The sequence below is a fragment of the Oncorhynchus kisutch genome, linkage group LG28, assembly GCF_002021735.2.
Source record: "Oncorhynchus kisutch isolate 150728-3 linkage group LG28, Okis_V2, whole genome shotgun sequence".
Lineage (NCBI taxonomy): Eukaryota > Metazoa > Chordata > Actinopteri > Salmoniformes > Salmonidae > Oncorhynchus > Oncorhynchus kisutch.
In genome coordinates, this window is record NC_034201.2 from 29,186,232 (window position 1) to 29,209,174 (window position 22,943).

The window sequence follows — 22,943 nt, forward strand, 5'->3', positions numbered from 1 at the left end:
TGTTTCTGATTTTCTTTCCTATTTAACTTTATAGATGCCTTGGTGGATGGATGGTTTGGAGGGAGGGTGGGAGGGAGGGAGTGAAGGGTATGATGGATGGATGTACTGTTTTTGTTATATGTGAAAATCTATAAATAAAGTGATAAAAAAAAAGTGGAATAGAGAGGGACAGAGATGGTATTTATTCTTTTATTTCACCTTTATTTAACCAGGTAGGCTAGTTGAGAACAAGTTCTCATTTGCAACTGCGACCTGGCCAAGATAAAGCATAGCAGTGTGAACAGACAACAGAGTTACACATGGAGTAAACAATTAACAAGTCAATAACAGTAGAAAAAAAGGGGAGTCTATATACATTGTGTGCAAAAAGGCATGAGGTAGGCGAAATAATTGCAATTTTGCAGATTAACACTGGAGTGATGAATGATCAGATGGTCATGTACAGGTAGAGATATTGGTGTGCAAAAGAGCAGAAAAGTAAATAAATAAAAACAGTATGGGGATGAGGTAGGTGAAAATGGGTGGGCTATTTACCAATAGACTATGTACAGCTGCAGCGATCGGTTAGCTGCTCAGATAGCAGATGTTTGAAGTTGGTGAGGGAGATAAAAGTCTCCAACTTCAGCGATTTTTGCAATTATTTCCAGTCACAGGCAGCAGAGTACTGGAACGAAAGGCGGCCAAATGAGGAGTTGGCTTTAGGGATGATCAGTGAGATAGCACGCGCTCCAGCAGGTGTACGGATGGGTGTTGCCATCGTGACCAGTGAACTGAGATAAGGCGGAGCTTTACCTAGCATGGACTTGTAGATGACCTGGAGCCAGTGGGTCTGGCGACGAATATGTAGCGAGGGCCAGCCGACTAGAGCATACAAGTCGCAGTGGTGGGTGGTATAAGGTGCTTTAGTGACAAAACGGATGGCACTGTGATAGACTGCATCCAGTTTGCTGAGTAGAGTGTTGGAAGCAATTTTGTAGATGACGTCGCCAAAGTCGAGGATCGGTAGGATAGTCAGTTTTACTAGGGTAAGTTTGGCGGCGTGAGTGGAGGAGGCTTTGTTGCGGAATAGAAAGCCGACTCTTGATTTGATTTTCGATTGGAGATGTTTGATATGAGTCTGGAAGGAGAGTTTAGTCTAGCCAGACACCTAGGTACTTATAGATGTCCACATATTCAAGGTCGGAACCATCCAGGGTGGTGATGCTAGTCGGGCATGCGGGTACAGGCAGCGATCGGTTGAAAAGCATGCATTTGGTTTTACTAGCGATTAAGAGCAGTTGGAGGCCACGGAAGGAGTGTTGTATGGCATTGAAGCTCGTTTGGAGGTTAGATAGCACAGTGTCCAAGGACGGGCCGGAAGTATATAGAATGGTGTCGTCTGCGTAGAGGTGGATCAGGGAATCGCCCGCAGCAAGAGCAACATCATTGATATATACAGAGGAAAGAGTCGGCCCGAGAATTGAACCCTGTGGCACCACCATAGAGACTGCCAGAGGACCGGACAGCATGCCCTCCGATTTGACACACTGAACTCTGTCTGCAAAGTAATTGGTGAACCAGGCAAGGAAGTCATCCGAAAAAACGAGGCTACTGAGTCTGCCGATAAGAATATGGTGATTGACAGAGTCGAAAGCCTTGGCAAGGTCGATGAAGACGGCTGCACAGTACTGTCTTTTATCGATGGCGGTTATGATATCGTTTAGTACCTTGAGTGTGGCTGAGGTGCACCCGTGACCGGCTCAGAAACCAGATTGCACAGCGGAGAAGGTACGGTGGGATTCGAGATGGTCAGTGACCTGTTTGTTGACTTGGCTTTCGAAGACCTTAGATAGGCAGGGCAGGATGGATATAGGTATATAACATGGATATATAACAGTTTGGGTCCAGGGTGTCTCCCCCTTTGAAGAGGGGGATGACTGCGGCAGCTTTCCAATCCTTGGGGATCTCAGACGATATGAAAGAGAGGTTGAACAGGCTGGTAATAGGGGTTGCGACAATGGCGGCAGATAGTTTCAGGAATAGAGGGTCCAGATTGTCAAGCCCAGCTGATTTGTACGGGTCCAGGTTTTGCAGCTCTTTCAGAACATCTGCTATCTGGATTTGGGTAAAGGAGAACCTGGAGAGGCTTGGGCGAGTAGCTGCGGGGGGGGGGGGGGGGGGGGGGGGGGGAGTAGCCAGGCGGAAGGCATGGCCAGCCGTTGAGAAATGCTTGTTGAAGTTTTCGATAATCATGGATTTATCGTGGTGACCGTGTTACCTAGCCTCAGTGCAGTGGGCAGCTGGGAGGAGGTGCTCTTGTTCTCCATGGACTTCAGTGTCCCAGAACTTTTTGGAGTTGGAGCTACAGGATGCAAACTTCTGCCTGAAGAAGCTGGCCTTAGCTTTCCTGACTGACTGCGTGTATTGGTTCCTGACTTCCCTGGATGCCGCCACAGGATGTTTTTGTGCTGGTCGAGGGCAGTCAGGTCTGGAGTGAACCAAGGGCTGTATCTGTTCTTATTTCTGCATTTTTTGAACGGAGCATGCTTATCTAAAATGGTGAGGAAGTTACTTTTAAAGAATGACCAGGCATCCTCAACTGACGGGATGAGGTCAATGTCCTTCCAGGATTCCCGGGCCAGGTCGATTAGAAAGGCCTGCTCACAGAAGTGTTTTAGGGAGCGTTTGACAGTGATGAGGGGTGGTCGTTTGACTGCGGCTCCGTAGCGGATACAGGCAATGAGGCAGTGATCGCGGAGATCCTGGTTGAAGACAGCGGAGGTGTATTTGGAGGGCCAGTTGGTCAGGATGACGTCTATGAGGGTGCCCTTGTTTACAGATTTAAGGTTGTACCGGGTGGGTTCCTTGATGATTTGTGTGAGATTGAGGGCATCTAGCTTAGATTGTAGGACTGCCGGGGTGTTAAGCATATCCCAGTTTAGGTCACCTAACAGAACAAACTCTGAAGCTAGATGGGGGGGGCGATCAATTCACAAATGGTGTCCAGGGCACAGCTGGGAGCTGAGGGGGGTCGGTAGTAGGCGGCAACAGTGAGAGACTTATTTCTGGAGAGAGTAATTTTCAAAATTAGTAGTTCGAACTGTTTGGGTATGGACCTGGAAAGTATGACAGGCTAACTCCTCCCCCTTTGGCAGTTCTATCTTGACGGAAGATGTTATAGTTTGGTATGGAAATCTCAGAATTTTTGGTGGCCTTCCTGAGCCAGGATTCAGACACGGCAAGGACATCAGGGTTAGCAGAGTGTGCTAAAGCAGTGAGTAAAACAAACTTAGGGAGGAGGCTTCTGATGTTGACGTGCATGAAACCAAGGCTTTTTCGATCACAGAAGTCAACAAATGAGGGTGCCTGGGGACATGCAGGGCCTGGGTTTACCTCCACATCACCCGCGGAACAGAGAAGGAGTAGTATGAGGGTGCGGCTAAAGGCTATCAAAACTGGTCGCGTGGTGGAAAGTGGGTGGAAACGCTAGCCAGGAGTAATCATCCGGGCTTGCAGTTTAGCTAGATAGCTAGTTGTGAAGATCCAGCCGAAAATTTTTCCGTTTGCGGTGGGAATCCGGGGCAAAAAAAATAAATAGGTCCGTTATGCTCTGGTTAGAGTCGCGTTGTTCGAACTGGCGAGAGCTTTCCGAAATAAAGGTTAGCTGATGACCGGTTAGCTGAAGACCGCTAGCATAGCTGGTAGTTAGCTGGCTAGCTTCAGTTGAGGGGGTCCGGATCCGAAGTAAATATAAATACTTTAGGAAAAATAGCTACATTAGGTGAGGCGGGTTGCAGGAGAGTATTTAGAAGCTGAGGTTTAGCAAAAAAAAATTCTAAAGATATGAAGAAAAATTAAAAAACGAGAAAAAAAAACGATATAAAAACGATATATACAAGGGACACGACAGGACGTCTTACTGCTACGCCATCTTGGCATTGTTGGAGAAATGGAGAAAGACCATAAGAGCAGGTCCTAAGCAGAAAGGTGGAGGTGTGTGTGTGTGTGTGTGTGTGTGTGTGTGTGTGTGTGTGTGTGTGTGTGTGTGTATGTGCCTGAGAGCACAGTGGGATAGAGAGAACCTTACTGCTTTCTTCCCTAGGGGAAGAATATCAATCTGCAAGAGCTCTAGACAACACTATGATGTAGATGAAAAGGTACTGGCAGTCTCTCTCACTGAATGAGAACACAAACCTGCTCTGCCTACCTCTCCTCTCTTCTATGTTGCAATGTTGGGCAAATATCTAATGTATGCTAAGCTGCTGCTGCCATGGCAACCCCTGCACAGGCATACAGGATTTGGACTCAACACAGAGAGAGTGTAGTGGGGCTGAATGGGCTCTGGACTGTAATCCTCAGAAAGGGGACAATTCCAGTAGACCCCCTTGTTAGAGCCAAATTCCCATACTGTCAGTCTCACTATAAATGTTTATGATTTGCATAAATGGAGTCAGGAAATATTGACATATTAAATATAACAAAATGAATTATGGAGAATGGTTGATGAACTCTTATTTTTGGTTTTCTATTATGGTTATTATTGGTATTTAAAAGCAATAGTCTCTCTCTCCTGGGCACACCCCTTTTTTTCTACATGTTCCCCTTCTGGGTTTGGCCGGTGTCGGCAGTCATTGTAAATAAGAATTTTTTTCTTAACAGACTTTCCTAGTTAAATGACCACTAATACTTGGAACTAAGAAAGCTGCTACTAGTCTATACTCTTTTGTTTACCATTTAAATCTGATCGGTTTGACTTTGATCATGGATGGAACATAGCCTATGAAATTACCTTTGTTTTTAAAATACATTGTTTTTAAACTATTGAAGATTGAGTCGCCTTTGTTTGCTTTGTAAGTGCGTCTGAACGTGGCATCACATTCAGTGCCTTCAGAAAGTATTCATATGGGCGGATGTTGGCTGTCAGAAGTATTACAATGTTAACTTACTTTTAATCAATCTGTCTGGATATTTCAAGACATGACATATGGGTGTAGTGAGATACCCAATGGGCTGGACGATTCTCTTTTCATCACTCATCCTGAAAAAATGTATATTAAAAAAACTTGGAAATCAATTCAACCGCCATCATTAAAAACATAAAAATCTAATTATTTTGTTATTAAAATGTTGAAATAGCTTTGGAGACTAATTGGTACCAGTTAAGGCCATTTGGCAAACAATAATGCAGGCACTAGGGATGGAGGTGTGAGCATGCAGGTCTGGTAGAGGAGATGAGATGTTTGAGTACGTCTGTTGTGTATGTTTGTATTTGGTGCGTAACTCACATTGTTGCGTTACAGCCTGAATTCAATTTTTTTATTAAAATAAACAAACATTTAAAATAAAATACAGAAATATCTATTCACACCCCCGAGTCAATACATGTTAGAATCACCTTTGGCAACGATTACAGCTGTGAGTCTTTCTGGGTAAGTGTAACAGCCTTGCACACATGGATCAGCATTGGAAATTAAACACCCACCACTCACGGGTAGACTTTGTCATTGGCAGGTAAGAATGTCTATTTCACCAGCCATGTTGGCAGGTGGAAACAGAGCATTTGGGAACAGTTGTTTTTATTGTCTTCTTTTAATCCAAAGCCCACATGTAGAGAAGTTGGTTGTATTGACAAGGCTACTAAAGTGTGACTTTGTCCGCGTGTTTCTTGGCCAGTTATATCATTTTGTTCACAGAGCCATGCTACCACATGAAAACAGACACACTGATCTACACACAAAACCCCATAATGTCAGTGGAATTATGCTTTTAGAAATGTTTACAAATTAACAAAAAATGGAAAGCTGAAATGTCTTGAGTCAATAAGTATTCAAACCCTTTGTTATGGCAAGCCTAAACTTCAGGAGTAAAATGTGCTTAACACTAGAACCACTGGGCGTCGACGGATCCCCATTCAAGCTAATGACTGCAACATTATAACAGTGTAATTCATACAGTGCATTCGGAAAATATTCAGACCTCTTCCCCTTTTCCACATTTTGTTACAGCCTTATTTTCAAATGGATGAATACCTTTTTTTAAACCACAATCTACACACAATACCACATAATGACAAAACGAAAACAGGTTAAGAAATGTTCGCAAATGAATAAACAATTTAAAAGCATTTAGTCAGCCACCAATTGTGCAAGTTCTCCCACTTAAGATTTTCCACCATAATTTGCAAATAAATTCATTAAAAATCCTACAATGTGATTTTCTGGATTTTTTTTCTCTCATTTTGTCAGTCATAGTTGAAGTGTACCTATGAAGAAAATTACAGGCCTCTCATCTTTTTAAGTGGGAGAACTTGCACAATTGGTGGCTGACTAAATACTTTTTTGCCCCACTGTATATACACACACATATATATACATAACCACTCCACAAATGTCTTGCCAAAACTATAGTTTGAAAACAAGTCGGTTAGGACATCTACATTGTGCATGACAAGTAATTTTTCCAACAATTGTTTACAGAGATTATTTCACTGTATCACAATTCCAGTGTGTCTGAAGTTGACTGTGCCTTTAAACAGCTTGGAAAATTCCAGAAAATTATGTCATGGCTTGAGAAGCTTCTAATAGGCTAATTGACAGTCAAATTAGTCAATTCGACATGTACCTGTGGATGTATTTCAAGGCCTATTTCATGCTTGATGTCATGGGGAAATTGTAGACTCCACAAGTCTGGTTCATCCTTGGGAGCAATTTCAAAACGCCTGAAGGTGCCACGTTCATCTGTACAAACAATAGTACGCAAGTATAACCACCATTGGACCACGCAGCTGTCATACAGCTCAGGAAGGAGACACGTTCTGTCTCCTAGAGATGAACGTACTTTGGTGCGAAAAGTGCAAATCAATCCCACAACAGCAGCAAAGGACCTTGTGAAGATGCTGGAGGAAACAGGTACAAAAGTATCTATATCCACAGTAAAACGAGTCCTATATCGACATAACCTTGAAAGGCCGCTCAGCAAGGAAGAAGTAACTGCTCCAAAACCGCCATAAAAAAGCCAGACTACGGTTTGCAACTGCACATGGGGACAAAGATCGTACTTTTTTGAGTAATGTCCTCTGGTCTGATGAAACAAAAATAGAACTGTTTAGCCATAATGACCATCATTACAAGAGGAGGAAAAAGGGGGAGGCTTGCAAGCCGAAGAACACCATCCCAACCGTGAAGCACAGGGGTGGCAGCATCATGTTGTGGGCGTGCTTTGCTGCAGGAGGGTCTGGTGCACATCACAAAATGGATGGCATCAGGAGGGAGGAAATGATGTGGATATATTGAAGCAACATCAAGACATCAGTCAGGAAGTTCAAGCTTGGTCACAAATGGGTCTTCCAAATGGACAATGACCCCAAGCATACTTCCAAAGTTGTGGAATAATGGCTTAAGGACAACAAAGTCAAGGTATTGGAGTGGCCATCACCAAGCCCCGACCTCAATCCCGTAGAAAATGTGTGGGCAAAACTGAAGAAGCGTGTGCGAGCAAGGAGGCCAACAAACCTGACTCAGTTACACCAGCTCTGTCAGGAGGAATGGGCCAAAATTCACCCAACTTATTGTGGGAAGCTTGTGGAAGGCTACCCAAAATGTTTGACCAAAGTTAAACAATTTAAAGGCAATGCTACTAAATACTAATTGAGTGTATGTAAACTTCAACTGTACATACATACGATGCACGATATATCAGGGAACATATCGGAATCGGCCGATACTAGCTAAAATTGCCAAGATCGGTATCGGTCGATCTGCAAAACAGATGTCAAAGGTGACGTGCAAACCTATATAAAATGTAGGTACGTGCCGTAATGACGCCACAAAACATTTTGCGCTACACACGTGCAACACAGCTTTCGTAACCTAGCCCACAATGTCCGCTGTGTGGCTCGAGCAGTCAACAAGTCAAGCAGTCATTTGAAAGAGTAAGAAAAGACAACAAAAAAATCCATGGAATTCATTGTCCTTGACAATCAACAGTTCTCGGTCATGGGTGAATTTGGCTTTCGCCAACTGGTCGAGCACCGGTACACGCTACAAAGTGCGCTATTTTTCAGATGTTGCACGGAAGACAAGCAGCTGAAAATGACTGGCCAGTCGGGCTTGTGGTTAAAACCTTTCCCAGTACTGACAAAAAGGTCAGGAAAGTAAAACTAAAAATTGTTACACAGGGGACTGCTGGTGTTTTTGAGAACTACTGAACGTAACGCGCCAATGTAAACGCAGATTTTTTTACTTCTTGGATATAGGGGGCGCTCTTTTAATTTATGGATTAAAAAAACGTGCCCGTTTTAAGCGCAATATTTTGTCACGAAAAGATGCTCGACTATGCATATAATTGGCAGCTTTGGAAAGAAAACACTAAGGTTTCCAAAACTGCTAAGATATTATCTGTGAGTGCCACAGAACTCATGCTACAGGCGAAACCAAGATCATACTTTAACCAGGAAATGGGCAGGGATTTTCGAAGCTCTGTTTTCTATTGTCTCCATATATGGCTGTGAATGCGCCGGGAATGAGCCTGCCCTTCCTATCGTTTCTCCAAGGTGTCTGCAGCATTGTGACGTATTTGTAGGCATATCATTGGAAGATTGGCCATAAGAGACTACATTTACCACGGGTCCGCCCGGTGGCCTTTGTGTAAATTGGTGCGTAATCTTCAGCCGCAGGCATTTTCTCCTGGGATTCAGAGGGGAAAGCATACTTCCACGAACGATATATCATCCAAGAGATATGTGAAAAACACCTTGAGGATTGGTTCTAAACAACGTTTGCCATGTTTCAGTCGATATTATGGAGTTAATTTGGAAAAACGTGACGCACCAAACGTGACGCACCAAACGGAGCAATTTCTCCTAAACAAATCTTTCAGGAAAAACGGAACATTTGCTATCTAACTGAGAGTCTCCTCATTGAAAACATCTGAAGTTCTTCAAAAGGTAATGATTTTATTTGAATGATTCTGGTTTTTGTGAGAATGTTGCCTGCTAATGCTAACGCTAATGCTAACACTAAATGCTAACACTAAATGCTACGCTAGCTAGCTACTGTTACACAAATGATTGTTTTCCTATGGTTGAGAAGCATATTTTGAAAATCTGAGATGACAGTGTTAACAAAAGGCTAAGCTTGAGAGCTAGCATATTAATTTCATTTCATTTGCGATTTTCATGAATAGTTAACGTTGCGTTATGGTAATGAGCTTGAGGCTGTATTCACGATCCCGGATGGCTCGACGCAACAGGTTAAAATATAAATATGAACTTTATCAAACAAAACATACATGTATTGTGTAACATGAAGTCCTATGAATGTCATCTGATGAAGATCAAAGGTTAGTGATTAATTTTCTCCATTTCTGCTTTTTGTGACTCTCTTTGGCTGGAAAAAATGGCTGTGTTTTTCTGAGGCTTGGTGGTGACCCAACATAATCGTTTGTGGTGCTTTCGCTGTAAATCCTTTATGAAATCAGACACTGTGGCTGGATTAACGAGAATTGTATCTTTAAAATCGTGTAAAATACTTGTATGCTTGAGGAATTTTAATTATGATATTTTTGTTGTTTTGAATTTGGCGCCCTGCACTTTCACTGGCTGTTGCGGGGGGGGGGGGTTCCGCTCGACAGGTTAAGCATCGACAATCCAAAATTAAATCTAAAATAGGCTTCCTATTTCGCAAAACAAAACAAATCATGCTGCCAAATATACCGTCGTAAAACTGACCATCCTACCGATCCGACTTTGGTGCTGTCATTTACAAAATAGCCTCCAACACTCTAATCAACAAATTGGATGCAGTCTATCACAGTGCCATCCGTTTTTTCACCAAATACCCATGTACTACCCACTACTGCTTTAAACTTCTTCACAACAGTATCTCGGACCTGCCTGGTGTGTTCCTTGTTCTTCATGATGCTCTCTGCGCTTTTAACGGACCTCTGAGACTATCACAGTGCAGGTGCATTTATATGGAGACTTGATTACACACAGGTGGATTGTATTTATCATCATTAGTCATTTAGGTCAACATCAGAGATCCTCACTGAACTTCTGGAGAGAGAGTTTGCTGCACTGAAAGTAAAGGGGCTGAATAATTTTGCACGCCCAATTTTTCAGTTTTTGATTTGTTAAAAAAGTTTGAAATATCCAATAAATGTCGTTCCACTTCATGATTGTGTCCCACTTGTTGATTCTTCACAAAAAAATAGTTTTATATCTTTATGTTTGAAGCCTGAAATGTGGCAAAAGGTCGCAAAGTTCAAGGGGGCCGAATACTTTCGCAAGGCACTGTATATATTTTACATTTAGCTACTTCACCAATGGATAGAGCAGCTTGATATGGGGTGGGCAAGCTATGTACATGCATTGGACAGACAAGTGTAGAGATATGACTGAACATTTTGTTGGTGAGGAGAGCGCTGGGCATCTTGTTATGACATGCATTATCTGAATTGTACCTACGGAGGAGCCACTTCTATGAAGGAACTTTAAACTTCAGAGATTTGGCTTAAATAACGTTGGACCAGAACTAGCCCTTGATCTTGACTCAGTTCCATGCCACATACTCTCAGCTGGAGCTAGACCAGGGTTCGCTAGCTAGCGAACAAGCTTGTGTGTGTGCAGAGCGGCTCCCTAATTCAAATAAAAACAGATCTTACCTTTTTTGTAGTTAATGTGAAACGTTACCTATCGTATCCTTAACTAGCATTGAAAAAGTTAATCCATTCTTATTAAAAATCTCTCCCCCTAATTCTATCATGCTTGTAACGTCAGTAGCTACAATAGACTAAGCTTCGGAGGGAGGGGAGGGGCAGGTAGCCTACACACACAGGCAAAAATGTCTCTATTTTGTCTGTTCTGTTCTCTGAACCAGTTCCAACCCCTGATGCTGACGGCTTAACAATCAATAGCCACACACACACAGGCCAGTGTAGCAGGGAGATAGCGGGGTCATCCTATGAAAAGGTCTGGTTTGATGAGAAAGGGAGCCAGCTGAGTATCTGAAAGGGAAGGTAGAGAGAGGGGATGAGTGTCACAATGTAAAGCATGCAGCCAGGCAGTGACTGGCTGGATGACTGGGGAGCACATTGTGCATCACGTGTGTCTGTCAAAGGCAGGCAGAGGAGTGGGTGATGGGAGACACACCAGTCCGACATCTCAATGGTGCTTCCTCTCCTCTGCTCAGCAGCAGTAGAGTTGTGGATGTGCTTTACCATCTAGCTAGCAGCATGGCTCTGCTCAGAGAAAACAAGCCCTCCAAAAACATCTTGCTTAAAACCTCTTTGGGCTAGGTGGGACGCAAGCCAACATCCGGTGAAATTCAAAATACAACATTTGTAATATTAAACATTCATGAAAATACAAGTGTCTTACATCGTTTAAATTGTTAACTTCTTGTTAATCCAGCCGCTTTGTCAGATTTCAAAAACGCTTTACGGCGAAAGCACACCATGCGATTATCTGAGGACAGCACCCCGCGTACAAAAAATGCAGAGGCGTCACAAAAGTCAGAAATAGCGATAAAATGAATCACTTACCTTTGAAGATCTTCCTCTGTTTGCAATCCCAAGGGTCCCAGCTACATAACAAATGGTCCTTTTGTTCGATGAAGTCCTTTATATCCCCAAAAAAGTCAGTTAAGTTGGCATGCTTGACTCCGTAATCCACCAGTTTCCCTCGTTGAAAATGCATACAAATGAATCCCAAAAGTTACCAATAAACCTCTCATCCACATGCACCACAATACTACAGGCAAAATGGGAGCCAGCTCATTTTTCAAAAAACAAGCCTGATACTCTTTCTAAAGACGATTGACATCTACTGGAAGCCCTAGGAACTGCAATCTGGGAGATATTCCCATTTTAAATGGTGTCACCTCAACAACAAAAAAATTCCCGGATAGATTCTCCCCGGGTTTTCGCCTGCTATATCATTTCTGTTATACTCAGACATAATTTTAACAGTTTTGGAAACTTGTGTGTTTTCTATCCAATACTATTTATATGCATTTCCTAGCTTCTGGGCCTGAGTAACAGGCAGTTTACTTTGGGCACATCATTCATCCAAACACTGCCCCCTAGCCTTAAGAAGTTTTAAAGGAAGATTAATGAGTGAGAGAGTGAGTGAGTGAGTGTGTGTGTGCTAGAGCTGGGTGATAATTGCAAAACTATCATATCCCAGTATTTTTCAAATTTGACAGCATTTTATATTTTTGAATAACAAATTCTCCATTTCTGCATTTCCTGCCCTCATTTGAGAATTTCCACACTGCCACAAAGGGCTGCACGATATTGGCACATTTTCTTGCCTTATTTTTAACCAAATGTTGCAATTGCAATTTTACTTGTGATTTAGATCAAAACACCTGGTTGAACTGTTGGAATCATGGAAATATGTTTATTCTAACTCTATAGTTAGAATATAAATAATAGTAGGCACTTTGAATACAGTGTTGTTTGACATGAAAATGTCAGGGATACATTTTTGTGACAGGGTAGGAACCAAAGTGATGGTCAGTGTTTCCTAGGGGACCCTATAATTTTTGGCCACATTGACATGTTTTTTTCATGTAGCCAACATATTCATGCTTTGCCTATTGATTTAGATGATACTGTTGCACAAACATGCTGATTTAGGCCTACACCAGCACTTTTTTCAGGCTGTATTAGCTATCTACGTTTGCTCTGACTCAGTACATTTTTTTAGCTAGCTTGCCAACTAATTAGCATTAGCAGCTAACATGACTTAGCTAAAACTTGCTAAGTAAAGAAACTAGCTGTTGCAGATGTAAGAAACACAAAAAAAATGTGGATTCATATTAAGAAGCAAAGTGGAAACACTCATCAACATTGCTGCATGTGCTGCATTGACCATGCAGATTGAATGCAAGTGTCTCGTGGTCAAGCAACAACAATTGCGCTCGAGTGACGGGCAGGACTAGGTCTGTGTGGAAAGCGGCATGAGGAGAGAGTGGAGAGGGATGACTCAAGTAGCAGTGTAAACTATAGAAATTGACGTTACACATGGAATATCACATTTAATAAACCAAACATTCAAATACCGTTATAGAAGGTAGAGTAAAAACCCAAACCGGTCTGTGCATCAATACCTGTATATAGTAAAATACGGTATGCCGCCCAGCCCTAGTATGGCTCTATAATAGGCTCTGAAAAACTGTGAATGCCTTCTTACACTACCCTACAGTATGTGCGTATGCTACATTGACTGGGTTGGAATGTGTAGCTTATGCTATCCTATGCTTTTGTGTGGGAATTGGTCCAGCTGAAGCTGATAGATGACATAGCTGAAAGCTGATATATTAGCCAAAAGAGCAGAGGAGGTAATGCTGTAGCATGCTAGCTCTGTCATTAAGGAAATATGAACAAGGGTTCCCAGCAGTGATGGTCCGTAATGGCTGCACTGCATACAGCATCAGTGACTCTGGAAAGCCAGTCAGCCTGATGGCACAGTAAGGAAATTTATGATTGCGAACGCACCCCCTTAACCTAACCTACATCACTCAGGCACGTCTGCCACTGCCTCCCCCTGCCTGTGCTCACACTGGTGTAATTTATCCTTGAAGCATTTAAAGTGAGGAGCCAGCCAAGCCACACACGAGGTAGCGCAGACACACACATACAAACAAACTCGTGTAGGGCCCTCTCAGTTAGACACCCCGACACAACACACACAGTCACAGCCATACACGTGTTCAACATTGTAATAAAACACAAACACCAAAAATCTTATTGTAGACAACTAACATATTACACAGCTATTTGCATGCTGTAACTGTACGGACACACACGCTTGTACTCTTACTGAACAAACAGAAACAGATACAGCTCCACCTGCTATAAAACTAGAGTGGGGTTTGAAAAGCTTCCCCTGGCCAGACAGCTATGGGACCGACTAGAGTAGTAGAGGTGAGTGTGTGCTATGACGCTAGGTCTTACCTGTCAGAGATGTCATGGCTGGCTGCTGCCGTGGCTCCGAGCAGTCCTAGAGCTGCACTCCCCAATGCTGCCTCCATGATACTGGCTCACTGCAGGAGTAGCCTGCCAGAGAGGGAGGAGAATGTGGAGAGGAAGGTGAAGAGAGAGGGGAGGGAGAGAGATGGTGTGAAGAGGAAGGTAATGTTGAAGATTGACAAGGGACAAAGAGAAGAGAAGAGGAGAGAGAAAGAGAAGCTGTTGTGTGTGTGTTTGTAGCCTGGGGATTATATCCAGAAAGCAGCAGATGAAATCCATTTAACCCCCGCTATTCTGGAAGAGCAACTCCAACAAGTTACAATAGATAGCTATGGAGCAGGTTTTCTGTTAGGAAATTGTGGCACCAGACATTTTAAAAAGCAGTATTTTAATTTACCTGACAAGGACCCATTTGCATTGGGTGTGTAACCTAATTAGGGTGTCCACCCACGGTGGTTAGAATGATATAAAAATAAAAAATAAAAATATTTTTATTTCACCTTTATTTAACCAGGTAGACTAGTTGAGAACAAGTTCTCATTTGCAACTGCGACCTGGCCAAGATAAAGCATAGCAGTGTGAGCAGACAACAAAGAGTTACACATGGAGTAAACAATTAACAAGTCAATAACACAGTAGAAACCAAAGTAGAAACCAAAGGGGGAGTCTATATACAATGTGTGCAAAAGGCATGAGGAGGTAGGCAAATAATTACAATTTTGCAGATTAACACTGGAGTGATGAATGATCAGATGGTCATGTACAGGTAGAGATATTGGTGTGCAAAAGAGCAGAAAAGTAAATAAATAAAAACAGTATGGGGATGAGGTAGGTGAGAAAGGGTGGGCTATTTACCAATAGACTATGTACAGCTGCAGCGATCGGTTAGCCGCTCAGATAGCTGATGTTTGAAGTTGGTGAGGGAGATAAAAGTCTCCAACTTCAGCGATTTTTGCAATTCGTTCCAGTCACAGGCAGCAGAGTACTGGAACGAAAGGCGGCCAAATGAGGTGTTGGCTTTAGGGATGATCAGTGAGATACACCTGCTGGAGCGCGTGCTACGGATGGGTGTTGCCATCGTGACCAGTGAGCTGAGATAAGGCGGAGCTTTACCTAGCATGGACTTGTAGATGACCTGGAGCCAGTGGGTCTGGCGACGAATATGTAGCGAGGGCCAGCCGACTAGAGCATACAAATCACATTTAGAATATGGTCATTCGTATTAACAGAACATGCAAGTAGAGGACGCAACGATGTCCGGTCCTTCTTACCAAATTCTGAAGATAGAATAACTGTCCACATGTACTTTTCCTCAGCCAACAAGACAAGTAACGAGCAGCAAAAGCACTAGCTTATGTCAATCTACTATCCCCCATTGTTTAAAAGTTTACCTATTCTATTGGTCAGCTTGTCGAGAAAGAAATAGCCTATTCCAAACAGACTCTCGGACAGTTGCCTTACCGAGACAATAAGACAGTGGCAGAATAAATTCAACCACACCTTGTGCTGTGGACAATAAAAAGGCCACTTTAAGGCGAGTATATTTCGGTGTGTAATAAAGGCCTTTTGTAGGGGAAAACAAATTTTGATTGGCTGGGCCTGGCTCCCCAGCGTGTCAGCCTGGCTGCCAAGTGGGTGGACCTATGCCCTCCCAGGCCCACCCATAGCTGCACCCTTGCCCAGTCATGTGAAATACATAGATTAGTGCGTAAATTTTTTATTTATCAATAAAATCTTTGAAATTGCATTTTGCGTTCATATTTCAGTTCAGTATATTTAAGACGACTGGTAATTCCATCAATTACGAGGCTAAAATGCATTATTTCTTCTCTAGAACAATTGGCCAGTGCTAATTATATTTAAAAATCGCCTTTTCAATTATAATTTTTTTGACCAAAAGCCAGCTTTCATCGGCTAACGAAAACCCTGATATGGAAATAAAAATGTAAACGATGATATTTTTACAAGAAAAAAAACAAACATGTATTGAGTGAAACAATCCTAATGAACCTGAAAATGTTTTACTCAGAAACCGTAGTGAATTTCCTACAGATGTAATTAGCTATGTTTTCATGAATCGATATCAGTGCCTACAAAATAGAATACAGGCTGTTTCTTGCAAATGCCGTTCAATTACACACGCCCAGTGACAGTCGTGATGCCTCTCGTTTTCTCTACTCTCATTTTTATTAGTGTGCGTGCGAGAGAGAGAGTGATTGACTGAGTGTTGTCACAAGCGAGAACACAAAGGATGTCAACTTGACCGAGAAATGATTGCTTACAAGCCCTCCCATTAATGCAGAGCTAAAGAAATAATCAAATGAAAAACAGTAACACAAGTAATAAAATACACAATGGAGCGAAACTCAGCAAAAAGAGAAACGTTCTCTCACTGTCAACTGCATTTATTTTCAGAAAACTTAACATGTGTAAATATTTGTATGAACATAACAAGATTCAACAACTGAGCCATAAACTGAACAAGTTCCACAGACATGTGACTAACAGAAATGGAATAATGTGTCCCTGAACAAAGGGGGGGGGGTCAAAATCAAAAGTAACAGTCAATGCAGCTTGTGGCCACTACAGTAAATCTCCTCATGGACTGCACCAGATTTGCCAGTTCTTGCTGTGAGATGTTACCCCATTCTTCCACCAAGGCACTTGCGAGTTCCCGAACATTTCTGGGGGAGGAATGGCCCTAGCCCTCACCCTCCGATCCAACAGGTCCCAGACGTGCTCAATAGAATTGCGATCCGGGCTCTTCGCTGGCCATGGCAGAACACTGACATTCCTGCTTTGCAAGAAATCACGCACAGGACGAGCAGTATGGCTGGTGGCATTGTCATGCTGGAGGGTCATGTCAGGATGAGCCTGCAGGAAGGGTAGCACATGAGGGAGGAGGATGTCTTCCCTGTAACGCACAGCATTGAGATTGCCTGCAATGACAAGCTCAGTCCGATGATGCTGTGACACACCGCCCCAGACCATGACGGACCCTCCACCTCCAAATCGATCCCACTCCAGATGTAATGCTCATTCCTACGACAATAAACGCAAATCTGACTATCACCCCTGGTGAGACAAAACCGCGACTCGTCAAAGATAGGGTTAGTGCCATTTAATTAACTATTTAGCTTTCTTGTGGCTATTCAGTAGTGTTATGGCTTGGGGGTAGAAGCTGTCTCGTAGTCTGTTGGTTCGAGAGCTCGTGCTCCGATACCATTTGCAGGAAGGTCGTCGAGTTAATAGTCCGTTTATGGCAGGGGTTCCCAAACTTTTTTGGCCCGCAACCCCATTTTGATATCATCTGAAAAAGGTGATGTAATGTAATCAATGGCCAATGTTTACTTTTTACATTTGGGCTATGACAGTCTATTACAAATCAGTGTGACAGTACTTTTGACAGAAGGAACTATGGTTTGAAGTGACAAACGCTTCAAAAGGTATTGGGAAGTTGGAAAGCAGTAGCGGTAAGTGAGTAAAATCACTGAGGAAACCAGAAAAAAAGGCCATATTGCAACCTTTGTTGTGATAATTGCGTTGTTTGCTCTATAACCTGTTAGTTCATATGCCTTGCCAATGCCTTGCCCGAGACAATAAGAAAACACAGTGGCAGAAAAATTCAACCACACCTTTGTTTCATCCCAAAACCGGAGAGAAACATCTGTCCGGTGAAGTCAGCAAAGCATATTGCATGAGACAAACAGTTACATGACCTTCAGCATAGATAATGTTTAAGAAATGCTCAGACTACTAACCAACTATTGGTTTAGAACCAAGGAGAATTACAGCAAGTCGCAAAGAAAACAGGAGCTACCTCAACTACCCCAGAATAATTTCAACTTAAATATTTACAGTGAATTCGGTAAAGTATTCAGACCCCTTGACATTTTCCACATGTTACATTACAGCCTTATTCTAAAATGTATTAAATAAAAATTTCTCATAAATCTACACACAATACCCCATAATGACAAAGCAAAAACTGTTTTATAAATATCAGCTACAGTGCCTTCGGAAAGTATTCAGACCCGTTGACTTTTTCCACATTTTGTTACCTTACAGCCTTACTCTGAAATGGAATAAATACAAAATCCTCAATCTACACACAATACCCCATAATGACAAAGCGAAAATAGGTTTTTAGAAATGTTTGCTAATTTATAAAACATGTTTCCATTTCTACAGATTGATTGAGTCCACTTGTGGTAAAGTCAATTGACTGGATATGATTTGGAAAGGGACACACCTGTCGATGAGGTCTCACAGTTGACAGTGCATGTCAGAGAAAAAACCAAGCCATGAGGTTGAAGGAATTGTCCGTAGATCTCCGAAAGAGGATTGTGTCGAGGCACAGATCTGGGGAAGGGTACCAAAAAAGTTTTGCAGCATTGAAAGTCCCGAAGAACACAGCGACCTCCATAATTCTAAAACGGAACAAGTTTGGAACCACCAAGAATCTTCTTAGAGTTGGGGAGAAGGGCCTTGGTCAGGGATGTGACCAAGAACCCGATGGGTCACTGACAGAGCTCCAGAGTTCCTCTGTGGTGATGGGAGAACCTTCCAAAAGGACAACAATCTCTGCAGCACTCAGCCAATCAGGCCTTTATGGTAGAGTGGCCAGATGGAAGCCACTTCTCAGTAAAAGGCACATGACAGCCCACTTGGAGTTTGCCAAAAGGCACCTAAAGGACTCTGACCATGAGAAACAAGATTCTCTAGTCTGATGAAACCAAGATTGAACTCTTTGGCCTGACTGCAAAGCATCACGTCTGGTGGAAACCTGGCACCATCCCTACGGTTGAAGCATGGTGGTTGCAGCATCATGCTGTGGGGATAGTTTTCAGCGGCATGGACTGGGAGACTAGTCAGGATCGAGGGAAAAATGAATGAAGCAAAGTACAGAGAAACTTTGATGAAAACCTGCTCCACCTTCCAACAGGACAGCGACCCTAAGCACATAGCCAAGACAAAGCAGGAGTGGCTTTGGGAGAAGTCTCAATGTCCTTGAGGGGCCCAGCCAGAGCCCAGTCTTGAACCAGATCGAATATCTCTGGAGAGACCTGAAAATAGACGTGCAGCGACGCTCCCCATCCAACCTGACAGTTCTTGAGAGGATCTGCCGAGAAGAATGGGAGAAACTCCCATAATACAGGTGTGCCTAGCTTGTAGCATCCTACCCAAGAAGACTCAAGGCTGTAATCGCTGCCAAAGGTGCTTCAGCAAAAAGTACTGAGTAAAGGGTCTGAATACTTATGTAAATGTGATTTCAGTTTTCATTAGTAATACATTTGCAAAAACTTTGACATTATTGGATAGTGTGTCGATTGATGAGCGGGGAAAAAAACTATTGAATCCATTTTAGAGTAAGGCTGTAACGTAACAAAATGTGGGAAAAGGAGTCTGAATACGTTCTGAATGCACTGTATACATAATCAAAATCACCTATGCTTAGTCTAATACAGTGATAATTAAAAGATACCAAACATAATTTAGTCCAATCAACATAAGCTAAATATGTGGCTTTCCTTGGTTCTGATGCACGTGTGTGTGTGTGTGTGTGTGTGTGTGTGTGTGTGTGTGGGGGGGGGGGGGGGTGTGTTCGTGCAAGTAGAAAAACTAGGCTGACCCTAGTTGTAAAGAAACGCCAATGCCATCCTCCTCTCTTTCATGTTGACGAAACGGTCTATAACTGTCATACAGTAAACGCTTTTAGTTTTTGTTGTCCTAGGCTACCTGGCTAAATTGCTAAATTGCTTGCTCGCTAGCCTAACTTCCTTTCATGGGCAACGATGAGCCAGCTAGATAACATTAGCCCACTACATATTGAACTTCCATCCTCTCAGGCCAGGGGCACAATGTATGAAGTTATGGTTGGATCAGTATCCCTGTTATAATGGCCAGTACGGAGAATGAAGAAAAACGACAAGTTTAAATCCCTCTCTCAATCCATGGCTAATTTAGGAAAGGGACAATTTTAGCCATCTAGCCACCGGAAGACGACACAACAAGATTAAAACAATTCATGGTGTTTCTGTCAATTACGTTTTGCTTTTGATGTAATTGGTTTGAAGCCAAATCCAAACTGGTTTCCCTTGACGCTTTCTTGGTGAGCCAGGACCATTCACAGTTGTGTTCACTCAGTTTAGATCAACACTGATTGCCTATTTTTTTTATACTTAGTTTTTTATCAAGGGATGCCAAATGCTCGCTGGCTTTCCTTGCATTCAACACTACAGACAGCTTCAGATAGATGGGCTACACATAGAGACAGAGGGGGCGCTGTTTCGTTCGCTCGGATGTGTTCTCCAGTGAGATATATTCAGCCTCTTGCGACTTGAAGGAAAATTATGAAACACAGATGACAAATAAAATATTATACATGTTTTTGTTGGGAGGGAACCTTGCTTCCCATGGCATCCATGAATGCATACCACTGTTCAGATCATCATCAGGCAATCATTTTGAATGATATTCTGTGTAGAAAATAACATTGTGTAGAAAGGTCGCTAATTTGAATCCTGGAGCCGTCTAGGTAAAACATATGTTGATGTGCCTTGTGCAAAGCACCTAACCCTAATTACTCCTTTAAAGCCGCTCTGGATAAGAGCATCTGCTAAATTACTAAAATGTATAGTATGTGTGTGATAGAGAGACCAAAACTGAGAATGTATGTGTGTGTCAATGTGATGGAGAGAATGCATGTGTCACATAGAACATTTATATTATCAAAAGGATTGTGTGTGTAAGAATGGATGTGATGTGCATGACAGAAAATGTGTCAGTGTGTGTGTGTGTGTGTGTGTGTTTGCTTGTGTGTGTGCGCCAGTGAGGCAGGCAGGCAGCGAGGGGCCAAGCGGACTGGGCTTCACACGAATACCTGACGCAGCAGAATCCCCATAAAGTAAACGACCTTGCCGGAGGACAGTGAATCTGCTCCTCCGACAGCAACCCATTGCATGGACACAGAATCTCAATACACACTGGATGTCTGGATTAACACCACATCGAAGAATGGGATCAAAGAAATTCAAATCTCTGCAGATGAGTTTGGGAGTACATTGCAATTTGGATCATTAAATATGCAGTGGCCACGCGAAGGCACACTAGTTACTCTTCAGGAAAATCAAAATCAAAACTTGAATGATCCCCTCAGTTGAAAGAACGTAATACAGTATATTCACAGGGATTGAGAAAGAACTGTGTCAGATGATATTTAGTTGACATCCCTGGTAATACAGTAGGCCTATATTCATAGGGAAAGAAGTGTTAGAAAACGTAGAAACCATCTGATTCTGATGCAATTACCTCTGGTCTCAAGTAAACAGCAACTTTATCTCTGATGTTGTCATCTTTAGTTGACGTCCCTGCTAACACAGCAGGCCTATGCAGAGCAATAGTAAAGGCATCTTTTTGTAAGCACCAACTCCGGCATGGCTCATTGGTCAAAACCTATGGGTAAAGGAATGTTTTTTTTATTAGGGTTATTGGATAAACTTTGATCAGCTCACACCACTTTTTGTGAATTCTGAAGTCTCTATGTAATCAAAACAAGCACAGAATTCAGAATTCATAAAGGTCATGTTAACTGACTGTTATCTCATAGAATTTTTTTTTATAAGATCTCCTAAGCCTGTGTTAACCTCAGACCTTATTTTTGGCGTTTATCCCAAAACCCCATTCTTTCCACATTAATTTCCCCCATAGGAAGGGCTGAGCGAACCAGAGGTAACTAATTACCGTTCTTTTAGGACTACAAACTGGCGAGCTCTATACCCATAGAGAGAAGTGTTTTGAAGCACAGAAACTTCTGGTTCGTAATGACCACCAGTCACTGTCTCAAATAAGAACGATTTTCTCTGAGATTGCCATCTTCAGTAGATGTCCCTGGCATTTAATCATGTCTGACGAGCCAATTCTCCCCTCCACTCTAGCCCTCTATCCAGCCGGCAATTAGTCAGACCTGACATTTGCATTACGATACCCGCGGTTTGCCATTTAATGAGAAGGAAATCATGCTACGGTTGGGCTAATTGAGTGACTCAAAACTGATCCATACAACCTCTTGTATATTTCTGGCCTACTCACCGCCTCTTGTGCTTTTCAGAGAGCTTAAGATTGTGTTTGCGATCTTATAAACAGTATTTGGGAAAATGTTGTGCGGTTTGCTCTAATCAGACCATCATTCAGTGGAATGAATATAGAAGGTGGGAGGCACGGCTAAAATGCCATGAAGAGAAAATAGTTGCAGTTTCTGAAGCTATTCAAAGATGGCTATTCAAACATTTTAATATTTCAACACACGGAGAGGGAGATAACTCACCAATTAAACAGTATATGGAAATAAATGGCTGTAGCATAGGGCTTACAGTGTTTGATAGGCAATGCAAAGACATGATATGATGCCATCAGATCCTTCACTGTTGTTCCTTCTTCGAACAAGCCTCTCCCTGATAAGTGACAGACTAAGAATGAATATCCTGCGATTTCTGAATATCTCACAAGAAAGAGGGTACCATCTCAGATTTTTCTGAAATTGTTTTGGTTGTTAGAAACAGATAAGATTAGCATTCCTGCGACATTTTGTTGAAATATCATTTGACCTCTGAGAAATTAAGCTAATTGATTGCACCCAAATTGGCCATTTTAATTGATTTGATTAATATAATTAATGAATATAGTACCTAATATCAGGAATCCAAAGAGATGGTCAAAAGCCACCCATGGACCCTCCACGCCAACCCACCCCAACAACTGGTACACTGGATGATTTCTCTGTTTGACAAGTAGTATAGAGCTGTGGAGTATTGTTTCTTCATCCTATAAATGTATTCCCAGTGAATTCTGTGTTGTCTTTCCCCTGTTCAGAGAATTTATTTAGGTTTATGTCCCATCTTACAACCTGATATTACTGTGTTCTGACCACTAGATGGTGCTGTTGCTGCTATTCATTTTTTAAAGAATACCCCCCCCCCCCTCATTGCTAA

General features: G+C 42.4%; 1 protein-coding gene across 2 annotated transcripts in view; it reads right to left on the reverse strand.

The window, feature by feature from the left end:
* Positions 1–22,943, reverse strand: part of LOC109872604 (rho GTPase-activating protein 32) — a 212,585-nt gene that overhangs the window by 121,821 nt on the left and 67,821 nt on the right. For both annotated transcript variants that reach the window (XM_031807802.1, XM_020463896.2), the window contains exon 2: positions 13,939–14,040. In XM_031807802.1, coding sequence (XP_031663662.1) covers positions 13,939–14,015 — 77 coding nt within the window. In that variant the 5' untranslated portion in view covers positions 14,016–14,040. The remainder of the gene's footprint in view (positions 1–13,938; positions 14,041–22,943) is intronic.